The sequence below is a fragment of the Alligator mississippiensis genome, chromosome 1 (assembly GCF_030867095.1).
Source record: "Alligator mississippiensis isolate rAllMis1 chromosome 1, rAllMis1, whole genome shotgun sequence".
Taxonomy (NCBI): Eukaryota; Metazoa; Chordata; order Crocodylia; family Alligatoridae; genus Alligator; species Alligator mississippiensis.
In genome coordinates this window covers 365793-381692 of record NC_081824.1, presented here as the reverse complement: position 1 = coordinate 381692, position 15900 = coordinate 365793, and the positions used below count along the sequence as shown (strand labels likewise).

The 15900-nt window shown below is 59.3% G+C and overlaps 1 protein-coding gene across 3 annotated transcripts in view; it reads left to right on the top strand.

Annotated features, from left to right (window-relative positions):
* The window catches only part of IFT172 (intraflagellar transport 172), a 45919-nt gene that overhangs the window by 17637 nt on the left and 12382 nt on the right, over nucleotides 1-15900 (top strand). For all 3 annotated transcript variants that reach the window (XM_059727416.1, XM_059727410.1, XM_059727415.1), the window contains 22 exons: nucleotides 629-682; nucleotides 1197-1300; nucleotides 2349-2434; nucleotides 3870-3982; nucleotides 4178-4345; nucleotides 4738-4874; nucleotides 5486-5593; nucleotides 6037-6121; nucleotides 7240-7332; nucleotides 7518-7595; nucleotides 9248-9496; nucleotides 9842-9920; nucleotides 10128-10248; nucleotides 10998-11142; nucleotides 11217-11306; nucleotides 11606-11703; nucleotides 12323-12458; nucleotides 13585-13701; nucleotides 13996-14138; nucleotides 14540-14633; nucleotides 14824-14888; nucleotides 14970-15150. In XM_059727416.1, the coding sequence (XP_059583399.1) occupies nucleotides 629-682; nucleotides 1197-1300; nucleotides 2349-2434; nucleotides 3870-3982; nucleotides 4178-4345; nucleotides 4738-4874; nucleotides 5486-5593; nucleotides 6037-6121; nucleotides 7240-7332; nucleotides 7518-7595; nucleotides 9248-9496; nucleotides 9842-9920; nucleotides 10128-10248; nucleotides 10998-11142; nucleotides 11217-11306; nucleotides 11606-11703; nucleotides 12323-12458; nucleotides 13585-13701; nucleotides 13996-14138; nucleotides 14540-14633; nucleotides 14824-14888; nucleotides 14970-15150 (2544 nt within the window). The remainder of the gene's footprint in view (nucleotides 1-628; nucleotides 683-1196; nucleotides 1301-2348; nucleotides 2435-3869; nucleotides 3983-4177; nucleotides 4346-4737; nucleotides 4875-5485; nucleotides 5594-6036; nucleotides 6122-7239; nucleotides 7333-7517; nucleotides 7596-9247; nucleotides 9497-9841; nucleotides 9921-10127; nucleotides 10249-10997; nucleotides 11143-11216; nucleotides 11307-11605; nucleotides 11704-12322; nucleotides 12459-13584; nucleotides 13702-13995; nucleotides 14139-14539; nucleotides 14634-14823; nucleotides 14889-14969; nucleotides 15151-15900) is intronic.

The window sequence follows — 15900 nt, the reverse complement described above, 5'->3', positions numbered from 1 at the left end:
CAATCCTCAAGTTTCTTACCTCATCTTTTTAGATAAGATACTCCAATCCTACTCCATTTTTGGTTTCCTTTCCTTCTAGGGAAACTACTGTACCTTGTTAGCCCACTGTATCAATCACAGCACTTACTTTTCCCAGTGCTTTGTAGGGCACTCTGTACAATTTAATTGCTTGATTCCGGGAAGGCCTGAAGTTATGCTAAGAGCCTGAACATAACTCAGTTTGCCTGCTACACCTCACTCCACTCCTGCTGCAGCCATAGTGGCAAATGCCAGGCATTCCTAGGGGTCTGCTGCCCTGCTGCAAGAAGGGAGGGTGAGGGGCTTTGGGCAGTGACACGATGAGGGGGGTATGAGTTGGGAGCATCTCCATTCCTAGAAAGAGCTTAGTGGCCATGCAGGGCCTGCAGCACTGGCCTGTGGCCATCAGGCAGCTACAGAGAGTGGTCCTGTGGGCCCAAGCCACAGAGGCTGGCTCTTCCCATGAGCTTGCAGGTGTGATGCTCTGAGCAGGACTCTAGGAGCACTTATCTGCTGCCCCGAGGCCGTAGGGCCTGCAGCCAGTGCCCCAGGGTGCTGCCCAGGCAGGGTGGTGCCAGCCTAGCCCTGCTCACCCTGCCCTTGTGCACAGGTGGCCTGGCAAGGATCCGGGGGCAACGAGAAATTCTTCTTCGACAGCGAGAACGTGAGTTGGGCACCTCAGGCCGTGGTTCCCCCCAGGGTCCTCCTGATCCACTGGTCTGCCTTGCCTTACCTTCTCCAGCCGCTTCCTGACCTGGGCTCTGCCCCACCTGCCTTCCTGGCGTCATAACAGCCCCTGATGTGGGGCTGTGTGACTGCTCAAGTGGTGGGAGGCGGAGGAGGAGGCCCAGCGATTGGGAGGGCTGGAAGGGCAGAGGAGAGGACAAAAGGACAGGGAGGGGGTTAGAGGTGCTGAGAGCAGGGACACATGGATCCGGGGCGGGGGGAATACTGTCCCTTCCGGGGGGTGGGCGGGGGGGGCAGGCAGGTATCACCCTGCACTGATATGGCCCCAGCGCAGCTCCTCCAGGACAGTTGGGTCCATCACTGCATACTGGGCTGGGAGGGTGACTCCCAGCCCAGGTACAGGGCAGCCCCTTCCAGCCCATCTGCCTTGTGCTGGTGCGTGTGCCCAGCACAGCGCCCTTTTCTGCTGCAGCCTGCCCTCTTGCCCCTAGGTCTGCATGATCTTCAATGCCGGGGAGCTGACCTTGGTGGAATACGGAAGCAATGAAATCCTGGGGTCCGTCCGCACCGAGTTCATGAACCCACACCTCATCAGGTAAGCGATGAGGGAGTGCCCTGCACCCCCAGGCTGCACTGGAGCCATCAGGGGACATTGTGTCATGAAGGGCCATAAGAGGAAAGTGGGCAGGGCCTGGGGCTGACCGATCATGAGACCAGGGATAGGGCTGGGCTTGGCACTCCCGATCTGTCCCCTAGCATGGGGCATAGCCCCGAGGCCAGCCAGGCAGGGGTGTGCGACATGGAAGTGCATGCATGCACACTGCATTGCATTGGTGGGACAGGCCCAGCACCAGCGTCCTGTGCCATGGGCTTGGTTGTGCCTAGAGGAGCCTCATGTCTCTCACTGCCTGACCAGAGGATATCATCTCCTGGCTCATCCTTGCTTCTGGTCCAGATGGGATACCCTGCTCCAAACCCACACTGGAAATGCTGTGGCAGGGCTGGCCGCAGTCAGGGGCAGGAGGCCAACTAACCACCTTGCATGTCCATGGCCTAATGCTTGTTGCCAGCACATCAGTGCTTGTGCTTCCTTGACAGTGCTGGCGGGACCCTGTTGGCTCTGAGCTGGGACTCAGCATTCCTGACATGTCCCAACACCCCTCTCCTGTTCTCGTGTCTGTATCTGGGGCACATCTGGGGGTGCTTTGCTGGTCCCCAGGCTGGGAGCACAGCCCTGCAGGGTGCAGGCTGCAGTGTACAGCATTAGCTGGGAGGAGGCCCTGGATGGTTCACAGGATGGGGAGAACCCTGCCTTTGTGCCTCTGTCCTGGGGACATAAGCGTCTTCCCTCTGCCCTAGGCAGAGACCTGCCAGTCTACAGGGCCCAGAAGCCCTCCCAAGCCCTGATAGAGAGAAAGGCAGTTGGCATGAGAAGCCAGGGTGTGGGGAGCAGTTATGGGAGAGGAGCGCACTGTGAGCAGTGCAGGGAAGGCAGGAGCTGTGGGCTGGAGGGCTGGTTCCAGAGAAGTGCCATAGGCAGGGGCTCTAAGGGGCCTTGTGGGGGTTGACGGCTGCCCTGGGTTGTTCTGGAACATGGGTCTGGGCTGCCTAGAGATGCTACCCTGTCCCCTTCTCCTGAGCAGCGTCCGCATTAATGAGAGGCGGCAGAGAGGGCTGGAGGAGAGCAAGCGGCTGGCCTACCTGATTGACATCAAGACCATTGCAGCAGGTGAGCAGTGTAGATGTGTGTAAAGTGATGCATCTGGGCAAAAGTAACTCAAACTCCACCTGCTATGATGGGCTCTATGTGAGTGTTACCACACCGGGAAGATCTGAGAGTCATTCGCTGAAAATGAAAGCTCCATGTTCAGCAGCCAAGCCGTCCAAAAGGCAAATACAATGTTAGGGATTTTAAGGAAAGGAATTGTAAACAAAATGGGAAATGTCATGATGCTGCTTTATAAATCCATGGGGCATCCACACCTTGAAGGCTTTGCCCAGTTCTGGTTTCCACACCTCCAAAAGGAGACGGAAGAACTAGAGAAGGTGGAGAGAAAGGCAGCAATGGTGATGAGTGCTATGGAGGGGCTTCTGTATGAGGAGAGACTAACGAGGCAGGCCTGGTTAGTTTAGAAAGGAGATGCTTGAGGGGGGACAGGAGAAGTGTTTACAAAATACTAAATGGTGAAGAGAAAGTCGCTAGGGATTTATTCTTGCCTGTCTGTCACCAGACAAGAACGGGGGGCACAACATGAAACCAGCAGGCGTTTGATTTAAAGCTAACACCAGGCAGTTCTTTTCCAGCCAGCATAGCATTAAAGTTCATTGCCACCAAGTGTAGCGGAAGCTGAGAGTTCAGCCAGATTCAAACAGGGACTGGACATGTGGTTGGAGGAAAGGGGCATCAGTTGCCATGGGGCATGGAGTGAGGGGCACAGCTCTGACCTGCCTGGACCCTAAGGGTGTTTATAGATGTGCTCCAGGAGGGCAGCACTTTAATTAGAGTGACTTTGAGAGCCACTCTAATTAAAGTGCCTGCAGTGTTACATGTACCAGCATCCCTGTGCTGAAAAATGTCAGTGGTGGTGCTTTAAAGTTCATGAATGAACTCCACACTCCAGCAGACTTTACTAATCAAGTCTGCTCTGACACATTGTAATTACAGTGTATTGGAGCAGCCTGTCTGCATGTGTATAGGCGCTCCAAATGCTGGAGGCTGCAGGGGAGAGAGGAACAGAGGAAACTCCTAGTCAGACCCAGTCACTGTCCCAGCTTCGCTGTCTGCTGCTGTGTGACACAGGAGACTGAGGAAGATGGATCTGTGGTCTGCCCCCCATGACCATGGGCTTCCTGGAGTCCTCCTACCCACCCTGCTTGTGGGCAGTCTGGCATGAGCAGCACAGCTCAGGGGTGCTGTTGCTTCTGTCTGCACTCCAACAGTCACCGCAGCAATGCTGCTGCCAGCACTGCCGCTGCTGAGTACATGCCCTTTCACGTTGGAGAGGGGAGGGTGTTCATGCTGTCAGGGCAGTGCCCAGAGGCCCCCAGGCATGGCAGTCACCACAGGGCCCTGGCACATCCTGGAACAGCTGCTTGCCTCCCGTCTCCGAGGGCAGCAGAATGGTCTGCCATGCTCACCCCAGCTTCACTTCTCCCCTCCCCAGTGGACCTCGTTGGAGGCTACAACATCAGCACCATCAGCCACGACAGCAAGATTGACTGGCTAGAACTGAACGAGATGGGCCACAAGTTGCTTTTCAGGGACAAGAAGATGAGGGTGAGGCGGGCGTGCCTGTGGTGGAGTGGGCGGCAGAGGCAGCCCGTGACCAGGGTGGTGGGTATGGGTATAGGTATGCCTACAACTGGGGAGAGAAGGTGGGTTTGTCTGGAGCCAGGGAGTTGCCAGGCTGTGGGAACTGCCAAGCTCAGCCGTGTCATGGGCCCTGCTGCTGACTCTGCCCTTCCCCTTCAGCTGCAGCTCTATGACATTGAGAGTGGCGCCAAGACCACCATCTTGAGCTACTGCTCCTACGTGCAGTGGGTGCCGGGCAGTGACGTGGTAGTGGCGCAGAACCGGGGCAGCCTCTGCATCTGGTACAACATTGACGCCCCCGAGCGCGTCACCATGTTCCCACTGAAGGTGAAGTGCCCCTGCCCCACGTGGCTCTGGAGAGGGGAGCAGGGGCAGGCAGCGTTTGGAGGAAGCTGGACAGACGGGTGCAGCCTTGGAAAGGAGCTGGGTTTTCCCTGGGGGAATAAGGGCCCTGCTACAAGTTGTGGGGTGGACATGGAGGGCTTTGGGGGGAAAGCAGTGGGGAGGCAGTACCCTGGGTGGATCAGTTCCCCTTCGCTTTGGGAGGCTTCTTGGGATGGATTGGCCACTAGGCAGGTGTTGACCCTGCTGAGCTCACTGAGGAGGCATCTGCCTGTGCGAGCCCAGGGCTGCACTGCCTGTTTTGGCTGCCCTGAGTCAGGCCAGGGCAGGTGTAGGGTCTGAGACCAGGGGGGCTGAGGTGCTCGTGGCTGTTTCAGGGAGACATTGTGGACTTGGAGCGGAGCAATGGGAAGACAGAGGTGATCGTGACAGAGGGGGTGAACATGGTGTCCTATACCCTGGATGAGGGGCTCATTGAGTTTGGGACAGCTGTGGATGATGGGGACTACCACAGGTGAGGGCCAGGAGCCTGGCACGCCACGGGCAATCCACAAGAGAACCAAGGGCATGTCTGAGGGAGCCTGTGATAAAGAGCAGAGGCGGGGAGGTGGGGGGGGCAGGCTGCAGGAGCTGCTACACTGAATGCCAGGGGCAGCGGGGAGGAAACCAACCAGCCTTGGGTGGGAGGGGGGTGCTGAGGCAGGTGTGGGCTGTGCCTAGGAGGAGCAGCAGGCTGGGGTCTCTGTGTCATAGGGGCCTGGGAAGGGCAAGCTGGGTGGCAGCGGCTGCTCAAGCCATTGCTGAGCTCACACGCATGCCACTCCCTTGGGCTGGGGCTGCAAACGCAACCCTCCTCACACCAGTGCCCTGTGGCTGAGGGGGATCTACCCTTCCAGGGGCTGGAGGGAGTTCTGTGGGGTCAGGGGTCACCCACTGGGTCCAAGGGCTTGAGGGAGGAGGAGCTGGGCAGGCACTGCCCCCCCCTCTGCGATCACGCTCCATCACAAGCCAGACCAGCCTCTTGCCTCTGCTGCCCCTGCTCCAGACCCTCCCTGCTCGCGCCCTGCTTTGTTCTCAGTTCCCCTTCTGCCTTGGCTGACAGGCTGCAAACTCCTCTTTTCCAAGGGCTGCCGCATTTCTGGAGACACTGGAAATGTCCACAGAGACTGAAGCCATGTGGAAGACGCTGAGCCGGCTAGCCCTGGAGGCCCGGCAGCTGCACATCGCTGAGAGGTGCCTGCTACTCCTTCCCCATGGGGTCCCCACGGCTCCCGCCTCCCACCCTCCCAGGACCTGACTCTCACTGAACCCAGCCAGGCGATGTGGTCCTCCGTGCTGCAGGTGCCTCCAGCAGGATGCCTGCAGTATGGGCATGGTGTTCCTTCGCTCAGGAAGCAGCTTTCTTCTCTGGCCTGGGCCCCGTGGGTATTGCTTAGGACAGGACGTGTCCCTTCCAGGCTCAGATCTCCGGAAAGTCCCTTGCAGACTCAGATCTTAGGACAGGAGGCCCACGTAATGTGGACACCTGCATGGCGCCCTTCAGGCCAGGCTGTGGCCAGGGTCTCCTCCCGCTGTGGAGTAGGGCTGTGCTCATGCAGCAGGAAGTCTGAAGGCACATTGGTGGCCCCTGCAGTGTCAGTGGCCCAGGTGGCTTGTGACCCCCGTGCTCTTCACAGGTGCTTCGCGGCCCTGGGCTGTGTGGCAAAGGCTCACTTCCTGCACGAGACCAATGTTATCGCAGACAAAGCTGCCAAGGAACATGTGAGTTGTGCCATGCGGATGCCCCTGTATGTACCTCTGCACCTGTTCTCTGGCATGCATGTGCCTCGCCGTCACACCCCCATCCTGTGTCTGCCTTGCTCCTGCAGCTGCACCCCCTGGACTGCATGTGCCCTATGCCCATACCCCCAGCTTCTGTGTGCCCTGTGCCTGCACCCTCCAACCTGCATGCCCTGCTTTAACACTGGACAGCGTGGAGAATAAGAGCATAAGAGCTGCCATGGACTGGGTCAGGCCACGCATCCATCTTGCTCTGTGTCCTGTATCACCCAGTGGCAGAGAGTGGAAGCTGGAAGGGAGAGTGACAGTCTGAGTAGGGCTTTTTTCCCCTGTTCCTCTCTCCTTCACAGCCTCCAGCATTTAGCGTCCAGGCAGGTCTGAGTCAGAGGCTGTGCCCCTTGCTCCCAGCTCAATAGCGACTGATATCCCTTTCCTCCAAGCACATGCCCAGTCCTTTGTGAATCTGGCTGAACTCAGCTCCCTCCGCATCTGGTGGCCATGAGCTCAACCCTTTAATGTCAACCTGGGGGAAAGAGCTGTTTGGTGTTGGTTTTAAACTTACTTTCTGCTAGTGCTGTGGTCCCTTGTTCCTGTCTGGTGAGAGACAGGAGAGAATAAATCCCTAGTGAATTTCTCCTCCCTATTTAGTATGTTGTAGATCTTTCTCCTGTCCCCCCTCAAGTGTCTCTTTTCTAAACCAAACAGGCCTGACCTCGTTTGTCTCTCCTCATATGGAAGCCCCTCCATGCCATGAATCACCCTTGCTTCCCTTCTCTGCAACATCTCTAGTTTTCGTATGTCCTTTTGGAGGAGTGGGGACCAGACCTAGGGACAGAATGTGCCCTGGCCAAGCCCCAGCCACATGGGAACAGCCCTCTCTGCCCTTCCCTCAGACCCCCCTGCATGCCATCTCCCTTGTGCTGCGCCCACTCCGCTCAACCTGCTGCCTCTGTTGTACGGTGCCTGTGCCTTCTCCACCATGCTGCCTTGCCACAGAGGGTCCCAGGCTGCTGCCCTGCTCGCTCTTTCCCCACCTCCCTGGCTCCTGTCCAAAGCCACTTCTCCCCCATCTAGTCTGAGCTGTGCTGTGGGTCTTGCAGGGTGGGGATGGCACGGACTACTATGAGGTGCGTGCCCGCCTGGCCATGCTGGAGAAGAACTACAAGCTGGCTGAAATGATCTTCCTGGAGCAGGTGGGTGATGGGATCAGCCTGAGCAGGGGCTGCTCCCAGCTGGAGGGGAAGCAGGGCTGGTCCGGGCAGGGGGTTGCAGAGCTTGTGTGCAACTGTCCCTTGTAGCAGGTGCCTCCACAGACTCCAGCTACGGGGGCTGAGGAGGGGAGCCTGGCACATGGTGATGCCGCATGGTCTGTGCCTAGAACGCCGTGGAAGAGGCCATGGACATGTACCAGGAGCTGCATATGTGGGACGAGTGCATCATGGTGGCTGAAGCCAAGGTATGGAGCACACCAGCATCTGGCAGATTATGTGGGAGCTGTGGGTAACTTGTACCTGCCCAAGGCTCCCAATCTGACCAGGGTATAGATTCATAGATGTTAGGGTCGGAAGGGACCTCAATAGATCATTGAGTCCGACCCCCTGCATAAGCAGGAAAGAGTGCTGGGTCTAGATGACCCCAGCTAGATACTCATCTAACCTCCTCTTGAAGACCCCCAGGGTAGGGGAGAGCACCACCTCCCTTGGGAGCCCGTTCCAGACCTTGGCCACTCGAACTGTGAAGAAGTTCTTCCTTATGTCCAGTCTAAATCTGCTCTCTGCTAGCTTGTGGCCATTGTTTCTTGTAACCCCCGGGGGCGCCTTGGGAATTGGTGAGGTTTTATTCACCTTCTGTGCCCCCGTGATGAACTTATAGGCAGCCACAAGATCGCCTCTCAACCTTCTCTTGCGGAGGCTGAAGAGGTCCAGGTGCCCCAGTCTCTCCTCGTAGGTCTTGGCCTGCAGGCCCTTAACCATATGAGTGGCCCTTCTCTGGACCCTCTCCAGGTTATGCACGTCTCTCTTGAAGTGTGGCGTCCAAAATTGCACGCAGTACTCCAACTGCGGTCTGACCAGCGCCCAATAGAGGGGAAGTATCACCTCCTTGGACCTATTCGTCATGCATCTGCTGATGCACGATAAAGTGCCATTGGCTTTTCTGATGGCTTCGTCACACTGCCGGCTCATGTTCATCTTGGAGTCCACTAGGACTCCGAGATCCCTTTCCACTTCTGTGCCACCCAGCAGGCCATTCCCTAGGCTGTAGGTGTGCTGGACATTTTTCCTCCCTAGGTGCAGCACTTTGCATTTCTCCTTGTTGAACTGCATCCTGTTGTTTTCTGCCCACTTGTCCAACCTGTCCAGATCTGCTTGCAGCTGTTCCCTGCCCTGTATTCCAGCTCCATGCCAGGGGGATGAGTTCAAAAGAGCCTGGGGGCCACTGGCACATGCTGGGGCTCTGCATGATGGGCTGGGGAGGCATAGCCACAGGGTGGGGGCAGAGCTGGGAGCTGGGGAAGGGAATAAGGGGCAGGGAGGGTAAGGCCGGGGCACCTGCAGGTTTGTTTGTGGGACTGGAAGCAATGGCCAGGGGTTTCTGCAGCTGCTGCAGCCTTAGAGATGCAGGAGCAGTGAGGAGGCTGCCAGGGGCACAGGGAACTGGAGAGCAGCTTTGGGCTACAGGCCTGGCCAGTGGGGAGACACCCAGGGATGTGGTACGGGAGATTGGACATGGGGCCGGGGCCTGGAAGGGGCAGACATGGAAAAGGGATCGCAGGGCAGAGAAAAAGGCTGCCTGGAGGCATGCGGGGGCAGTGGGAACAGGAGCTGCATGGGCAGGGAAGCTCCTGGCTTGGGGCTGGTGTTGGGAGCTCGGGTTAGTTCGGGGGCAGTGGGGGGCTTGCAGGGAGGGGGGCTGAGGATTGTTTTGGGGCAGCCTGGGGCTGGGCCAAGAAGAGCCAGAGCCCAGAGGGGCTTCCAGGAGGTGAGGGCAGGCTCTTTTTCAGGGGGCTGCAGGGAGGCTGTCAGGAGCCTGGAGCTGCCCAACCTGAGCTGCACAGAGTGGGCAGGAGGCTGCCTCCCTGGCAGGTGCTAACGGGCTGCCGCTCTGCAGGGGCACCCGATGCTGGACAAGCTGCGCCAGGCCTACTACCAGTGGCTGCTGGAGACGCAGCAGGAAGAGAGGGCTGGTGAGGTGCAGCAGCACCAGGGTGACCATATGGCCGCCATCGGGCTGTACCTGAGGGCTGGGTTGCCGGCCAAGGCAGCACAGCTGGCCATGAGCAGGGATGAGCTTCTGGTCAACAGTGATGTCACCAACCGCATCACCACGGCGCTGATCAAAAGGGAGCTGTACGAGCAGGTGAGAGCCCTGCCGGCTGCAGCATCCATGGGCATCTCCACGAAGCATGGGGGCAGTGGCCAGCCAACTGCCAGGAGATGTTGGGGACTTGCCTCAGGCCTGCCGAAGGCTGCTGGGGCCTGGGTGGGGACAGGGCAGGTGAATGTGGGACCTGCCTCGACACAGCAGGCACAAGAGGAGGCAGTTGCAGCCCCAGATGTTGATGTTGGGGCTGCATGAGTGCAGGGGCTCTGGGACTGGGCAGGGCAGGGCTGGTGGGGGAGGGTGGCTCTGGGCCTGGGCCCAATGGAGCACATGGGTGGAGGTGGAGGCAACTTGGGGAACTGATGGCCACATGTGCCACAGGCTGGAGACCTCTTTGAGAAGACCAGGAACCCCCAGAAAGCCCTGGAGTGTTACCGCAAGGGCAGTGCCTTCCTGAAAGGTAAAGTGGTGACCTGCCTCTGCCCTCAAGGCGAGAGCCCCTCCATCCCCCTGCCCCTGCATGGGCCCTGGCCTGGCTGTCATTCCAAAGCCTCAGGGGCACCATCCCAGATCATCATCCCATACTCCCCCCTGTTCAGCACTGCGTCGGGGCCCCTCACAGCAACCTTGAGCTGGGGACAGGGTGGCTGATGTGTCCCTCTCGCAGCGGTGGAGCTGTCACGTGCAGCCTTCCCAGCTGAGGTTATGAAGTTGGAGGAAGCCTGGGGAGACCACCTGGTGCAGCAGAAGCAGCTGGATGCCGCCATCAACCACTACATCGAAGCCAGGTAGGGGTGACTGTGGCTAGGCAGCCGTGCCATCCCCACAGTGCTTACAGCTGTGCCAGGGCCCCTCACTCCTGGCCTACGGCATCCTGCTGTCCCAGCCCAGGGGTCCTCCACACCTTTGCCGGGACTCCTCTGTCTGGCTGTGCTTCCCCATCCAGTTGCCCCATTTACAGCTCTGCTGATGTCCTTCTTTTCCAACCCTGCAGTCCCTGCAGCTGCTGCACCCTGGGTTCCCCCTCGCTCTGCCACAGCTCCCCCTTGCTATCTTTGCTCTGAGCTTCTCTCCAAACAGATTTTCTCTCTGCTGGTGCCCTTCACCTTAGCCGCTACCCACTTCCCCAGGCCCTCAGCCCTACCCCACCCCCTGCATTCACAGAAAGACCCTCTTGGTCATAGCCACGCATGACACGATGCAGCTGGGAGCCCTCCACTCCCTGGCAGCCTATGAGAGGGGCTGAGCTCCGGGACCTGCAGGGTTGTATCCACCCCAGTGCCTAGCCTTCTTCAGGGGCCAGGCTGGGGAGGCAGCAGAACAACACTTCCCTTCTGCTCACCCACTCCTGAGCAGTCCCTTCTCCCTGGCTCCTGCTTCCTCCCACGGGCCCCCAGCCAAGCGCTGCCTTGTTGCGGGGTCATCCTTGGCTCTTGGCAGCTCATGCTGTTCCCACCGCTGCTGATGCTAGCAGAGGGGAGCCTGAGCCAGGGTGCAGAAATTGCCAGCTGCTGAGGAGCTGTCCCGGATGCCCTAGGTGCTCCATCAAGGCCATTGAGGCAGCCATCGGGGCACGGCAGTGGAAGAAGGCCATCTACATCCTGGACCTGCAGGACGTGCAGACAGCAGCCAAGTACTACCCCAGAATCGCCCAGCACTACGCTGCTCTGCAGGAGTACCAGGTGAGCTGGTGCCCAGCCCCCACCCCCTTGCCCCATGGCCCTGGCATGGCTGACCCCACAGCCTCTCCCCGTAGATCGCAGAGGAGCTCTACATCAAAGGAGACCGGACCAAGGATGCCATTGACATGTACACGCAGGCAGGGCGCTGGGAGCACGCACACAAGGTAGGGTATGTGCTAGAGGTTGGGTCTCAGGCGGTGGTAGGGTCTGGGCTGGCAGCCTGCTGGGAGCTGCCAGCCCCTGAACGATTTCACCTGCTGAGCCCACATATGCCGGGCCTTGGTGCAACCTGGCATTTCTTGGGGGAGGGGTGGGTGTGGAGCCCCGTGCTGCCCAGCTGGTGCAGCAGCAAGCCAGCCCAGAGCTGAGGGGAGGCAGGGGCCTCGCCCCATGTCCCGGCTCCCAGCGTGCTGGGCTGTGGCTGTGCAGGGGGCTGGAACCTGTCTCCTGCGTGTCCTGGCAGCTGGCGACCAAGTGCATGAGGCCTGAAGACGTGTCAGTCCTGTACGTCACCCAGGCCCAGGAGATGGAGAAGCAGGGCAGGTATAAGGAAGCGGAGAGGTGAGTGTCCCCAGACTCCATGGACCCCACCAGCGGTCAGGTGACTGCCCGTGGGATATGGAGTAGAGTGAACAGAACTGCCTCCCCCTTGGTTGTATCTCATTCCTCTGAAGGGTGTGTTGTGAGGGCACCCGGCTTCTTACCCCACCTGCCCTGCCCAAATCCTGTCGGGAGCTCCCGCAGCTGCACCAGGCAAACCTGAGGGATGGGGCTGTCTCTAGTTCATGCATTTCTTCACACCTGGACAGCAAGAGCCAGACTGGACCCTGTGGGGCTCTGGAGTCTGGGGGTGGGAGGTGAGGCTTGTCCCCTTGTGTGGGGACAGCTGCAGTCCAGACTGAGGACCAGGCAGCAGGCTTGTTCAGGCAGGGTCTTTCTTGTCTGGGGGCACCAGCACCGATGTGGCCTGGGGGCAGGGAGACCCTGGCAGGCCTGGGGGAAGCAATTGGTGAGGGCTGGGAAAGGGGACCTGCCCCTGCCCCTGCCCTTGCATGGAGCTGCAGAGAGGCCCTGTCACCAGGGCTTCCACTTCAGCAGTGCCGTGAGCAGAGCCTTCCCCCTGCTTGCTGGGGTCTGTGCCTGGGAGCAGTGGCGTCAGCCTGGGCTATGCTGTTTGCAGACTGTACGTTGCGGTGGATGAGCCCGACCTGGCCATTACCATGTACAAGAGGGGCAAGATGTATGGAGACATGATCCGGCTGGTGGCGAAGCACCACAAGGACCTGCTGAGTGACACCCACCTCCACCTGGGCAAGGTAAATGCCCTGGGACAGGAAGTAGCACTGGCTCCTCAGCAGGGGGGACCAGGGTCACAGAACCAGACTCAGGGGCTGGAGGGGCCTATGAGGGTCATCTACACAGATGCAGGATGCTTCTCCCAGCCCATGCCTGCCAGTGGTGTTCCAGCCTCCTCTGGAAAACCTCCAGTGAAAGAGAGTCATGGGCAGGACCTTCCTTGTACTGCTGCCTCGCCGGTCAGCAAGCAAGGGCACGTTTCCTGGGATCTGGTCTCAGTCTCCTCTGCTGCAGTTCAAAGCCAGCACTTTGTATCCTGCCCTCTGTGGCAAAGTTTGTCACATTTGTCACCTGCCACTGGACTCTCCAGTTTCTCCATGTCCTTAAAATGCAGTCAGCTGGGCTCTGCTGGGGATGGGTACTGGGCTGTGCCAGTGCTCCTTCTGGGACTCAAACCTGAAGGGTCCTGGCTCAAGGGTCCTGCCCCTCTGCGTAGGCTTAAACCAACACTGCACAGGGGGCAGGAAGGGATTTTCCCCCTGGTCAGACTGGTCTGGACAAGGGGAGAGGGGTTGCCTTTCTCAGGAGCAGGGGTACGGCCTCCGCCTGGGATCTCTGGAATGTAGATTAACCCCCTTTGCAGCAGGAGGGCATTGGTGTCTGCAGCCCTCTGCTTTCCCTGGGGCAGGGGTGATGCCTGGGACTGTCAGGGATGACTGTGTTGTTGCTCAGAGGTTTGACAATTGATTTGCGGCAGATGCTTTGGACAGGGCTGATCCTGCCTCAGACAGGGGTTGGACTAGACATGACCTCTGGAGCCCCCTTCCAGCCCTGCTTTGCTATGATTTCTATGAATCAAAAGCTCTTCAATGGTCTCTTTAGTTATCATGAACCCTTAGCTTTTCCCCTTTCTGGTCTATATAATCCTTATTAGGTTGGGACACAGCCTGCTATTTTTGTGGGGACCAAGGCATAGTGGCTGTTGAGTGCCTCTGCCTTCCTCACGTGTCTTGTGAAGGGCTTGCCCTGGCTGTTCAGCAGCAGACTTCCTGGGTCCACATTTTCTCTCTGACACACCCAAAGAGGCCCTTCCTGGCTGTGACCTCCTCACCCAGCGGCCTCATGCTCACGCTGCCCCTGTTGCAGGAGCTGGAGACAGAGGGGCGCCTGCAGGAGGCTGAGTACCACTACCTGGAAGCCAAGGACTGGAAAGCAGCTGTGAACATGTACCGGGTGAATGACATGTGGGAGGAGGCGTACAGGGTAAGGCTCAGCAGGGAGAGGGCAGGTCGTCTCCACTCCTAGCAGTTTGGGTCTCAGCTATGGAGGAAGCCACTGGGAGCAGGGTGGAGCGCTGCATGCCTGGCCTCGTGGTTCTGCCCGCCCCCCAGCCAGGCCATGCTGCGGAGGTGCTGCACCCATGGCCCTCACCGCCAGTTCCCCAGACACCAAGGCAGCCATGGCTCAGGGCAGGTTTCTTGGGGAGCGGTGGGTGCCCAGGCTCTGTCCTGGCACAGGGGGATGCAGCCAGCCCTTCAGCTCTGCTTGCATTGGCAGGTGGCCAAGGCCCACGGCGGGGCCAACTCACACAAGCATGTGGCCTACCTCTGGGCCAAGAGCCTGGGGGGTGAGGCCGCTGCGAAGCTCCTCAACAAGTTTGGGCTCCTGGAAATGGCCATCGACCATGCGGCCCACAATAGGTGAGCAATGCCAGCCATGCATGTGCCTCCTGGGGAGCAGCATGCCCCTCGCTCATGGAGGCTGCAGGCCCCAGCACCCATGGGCCCTGTCACCTCCCTCCTGGTGGGGCCAAGCAGGCAGCAGGGAGCCTCCAGCTGCTTTGCTCTGAAGCAGCGAGGAGCTTGGGGCTGGGGCCAAGGCCAGGTGCTTCCATCAGTGCCACCAGCAGCTGCTTGTGGGGTGTGTGGCATGGGCTCCCTCGTGGCACTTGCCCAGTGCCTGTGCCTTGCTCTGCCCCCCAGCTCCTATAACATGCACTTCCCCTTGAGCTACCTACACGCCCTGCCCTGGCCCTCCCCGCTCCCCTTGCTCTGTAGAGACACAGCCTTGCTGCCCTCTCATCCCCTTTCTCTCTGTGCAGCGTCTTTGACTTTGCCTTCGACCTGGCCCGGCTCTCAATGAAGCACAAGATGCCCGAGATCCACTTCAAGTATGCCACGTTCCTGGAGGACGAGGTACGGCCCGCATGGGCACTGGGCCTAGGACGGGGGCAGGTGCTGCTCCAGGCACAGAACCCAGCTCCGAGCAGGACGTGCCATGGCTGTGGTGGGACACGTCTGTGCTGCACAGAGGGCTGGTGCAGGGGCCAGGAGGCAGGGGTGCGTGGGGTGGGTGGGTAGGCAGCTCCTTTCCTCTCCCCCCTAGGGTAAGTTCGAGGAGGCAGAGGCAGAATTTGTAAAAGCCGGGAAGCCCAAGGAAGCAGTGCTGATGTGAGTGCCCTGCTCCCTTCCACCCAGTCTGCACCGGAGCATGCCGGGGCCCCAGCTAGCTTTTCTCCCGGGTGTCCCCAGGTATGTCCATAACCAGAACTGGGATGCGGCGCAGCGTGTGGCTGAGGCACATGACCCCGAGAGCGTGGCTGATGTGCTGGTGGGGCAGGCCCGCTGTGCCTTTGAGCAGAAGGAGTTTCCACGGGCAGAGGCCTTTCTTCTGCGAGCCCAGCGCCTGGAGCTGGCCATCAAGTACTACAAGGTGGGCCTGGGCTGGGGAGGCTCCTCCCCTTCACACAGAGCCCAGTGCCTGGGAGGGGATGTGAGCAGTGCATGGAGGAGAGGGGAGAAACCCAGCCCCAAGTCCCCGGTCCCCAATCCACTTGGAGTTCAGCATCCTGCCATCCTATGCGGGTCTTCCCACCAGCACCCGCTTCCACTCCCAAAGCTCTGACCTGCAAGTGCCTCTGCCCTGCAGCCTGTTCTGGAGCGGGCAGAAGCTGGCCAGAGACAGCGGTGCAAGGAGGGAGGTGGCAGCACTAGACTTAGGGCTTCTGGGGGCCACTTCTGCCTTGGCCAGTGTGGGTTAATCCCTCTGGCCTCTGTGCCTGCTCCCAGTGGTAGCACTAGGAAAGGGGAAAAGCTTGAGAGAGTGCAGAGCAGAGCCACGTGCATGATCAGAGGGCAGGAGAACAGGCCTTATGATGAGAGGCTGAGCGCCACGGGACTCTTCAACCTGGAAAAGCGCAGGCTCAGGGGGACCTGGTGGCTGCCTATAAGTATATAAGGGGTGTGCATCAGGATCTGGGGGAACACCTGTTCACCAGAGCACCCCGAGAGATGACAAAGTCAAATGGTCACAAACTCCTCCAAGACTGTTTCAGGCTGGACATAAGGAAGAACTTCTTTACTGTCCGAGCCCCCAAGGTCTGGAACAGCCTGCCACCGGAGGTGGTTCAAGCACCTACTCTGGACTCCTGCAAGAGACATTTGGACATTTATCTTGTTGGGA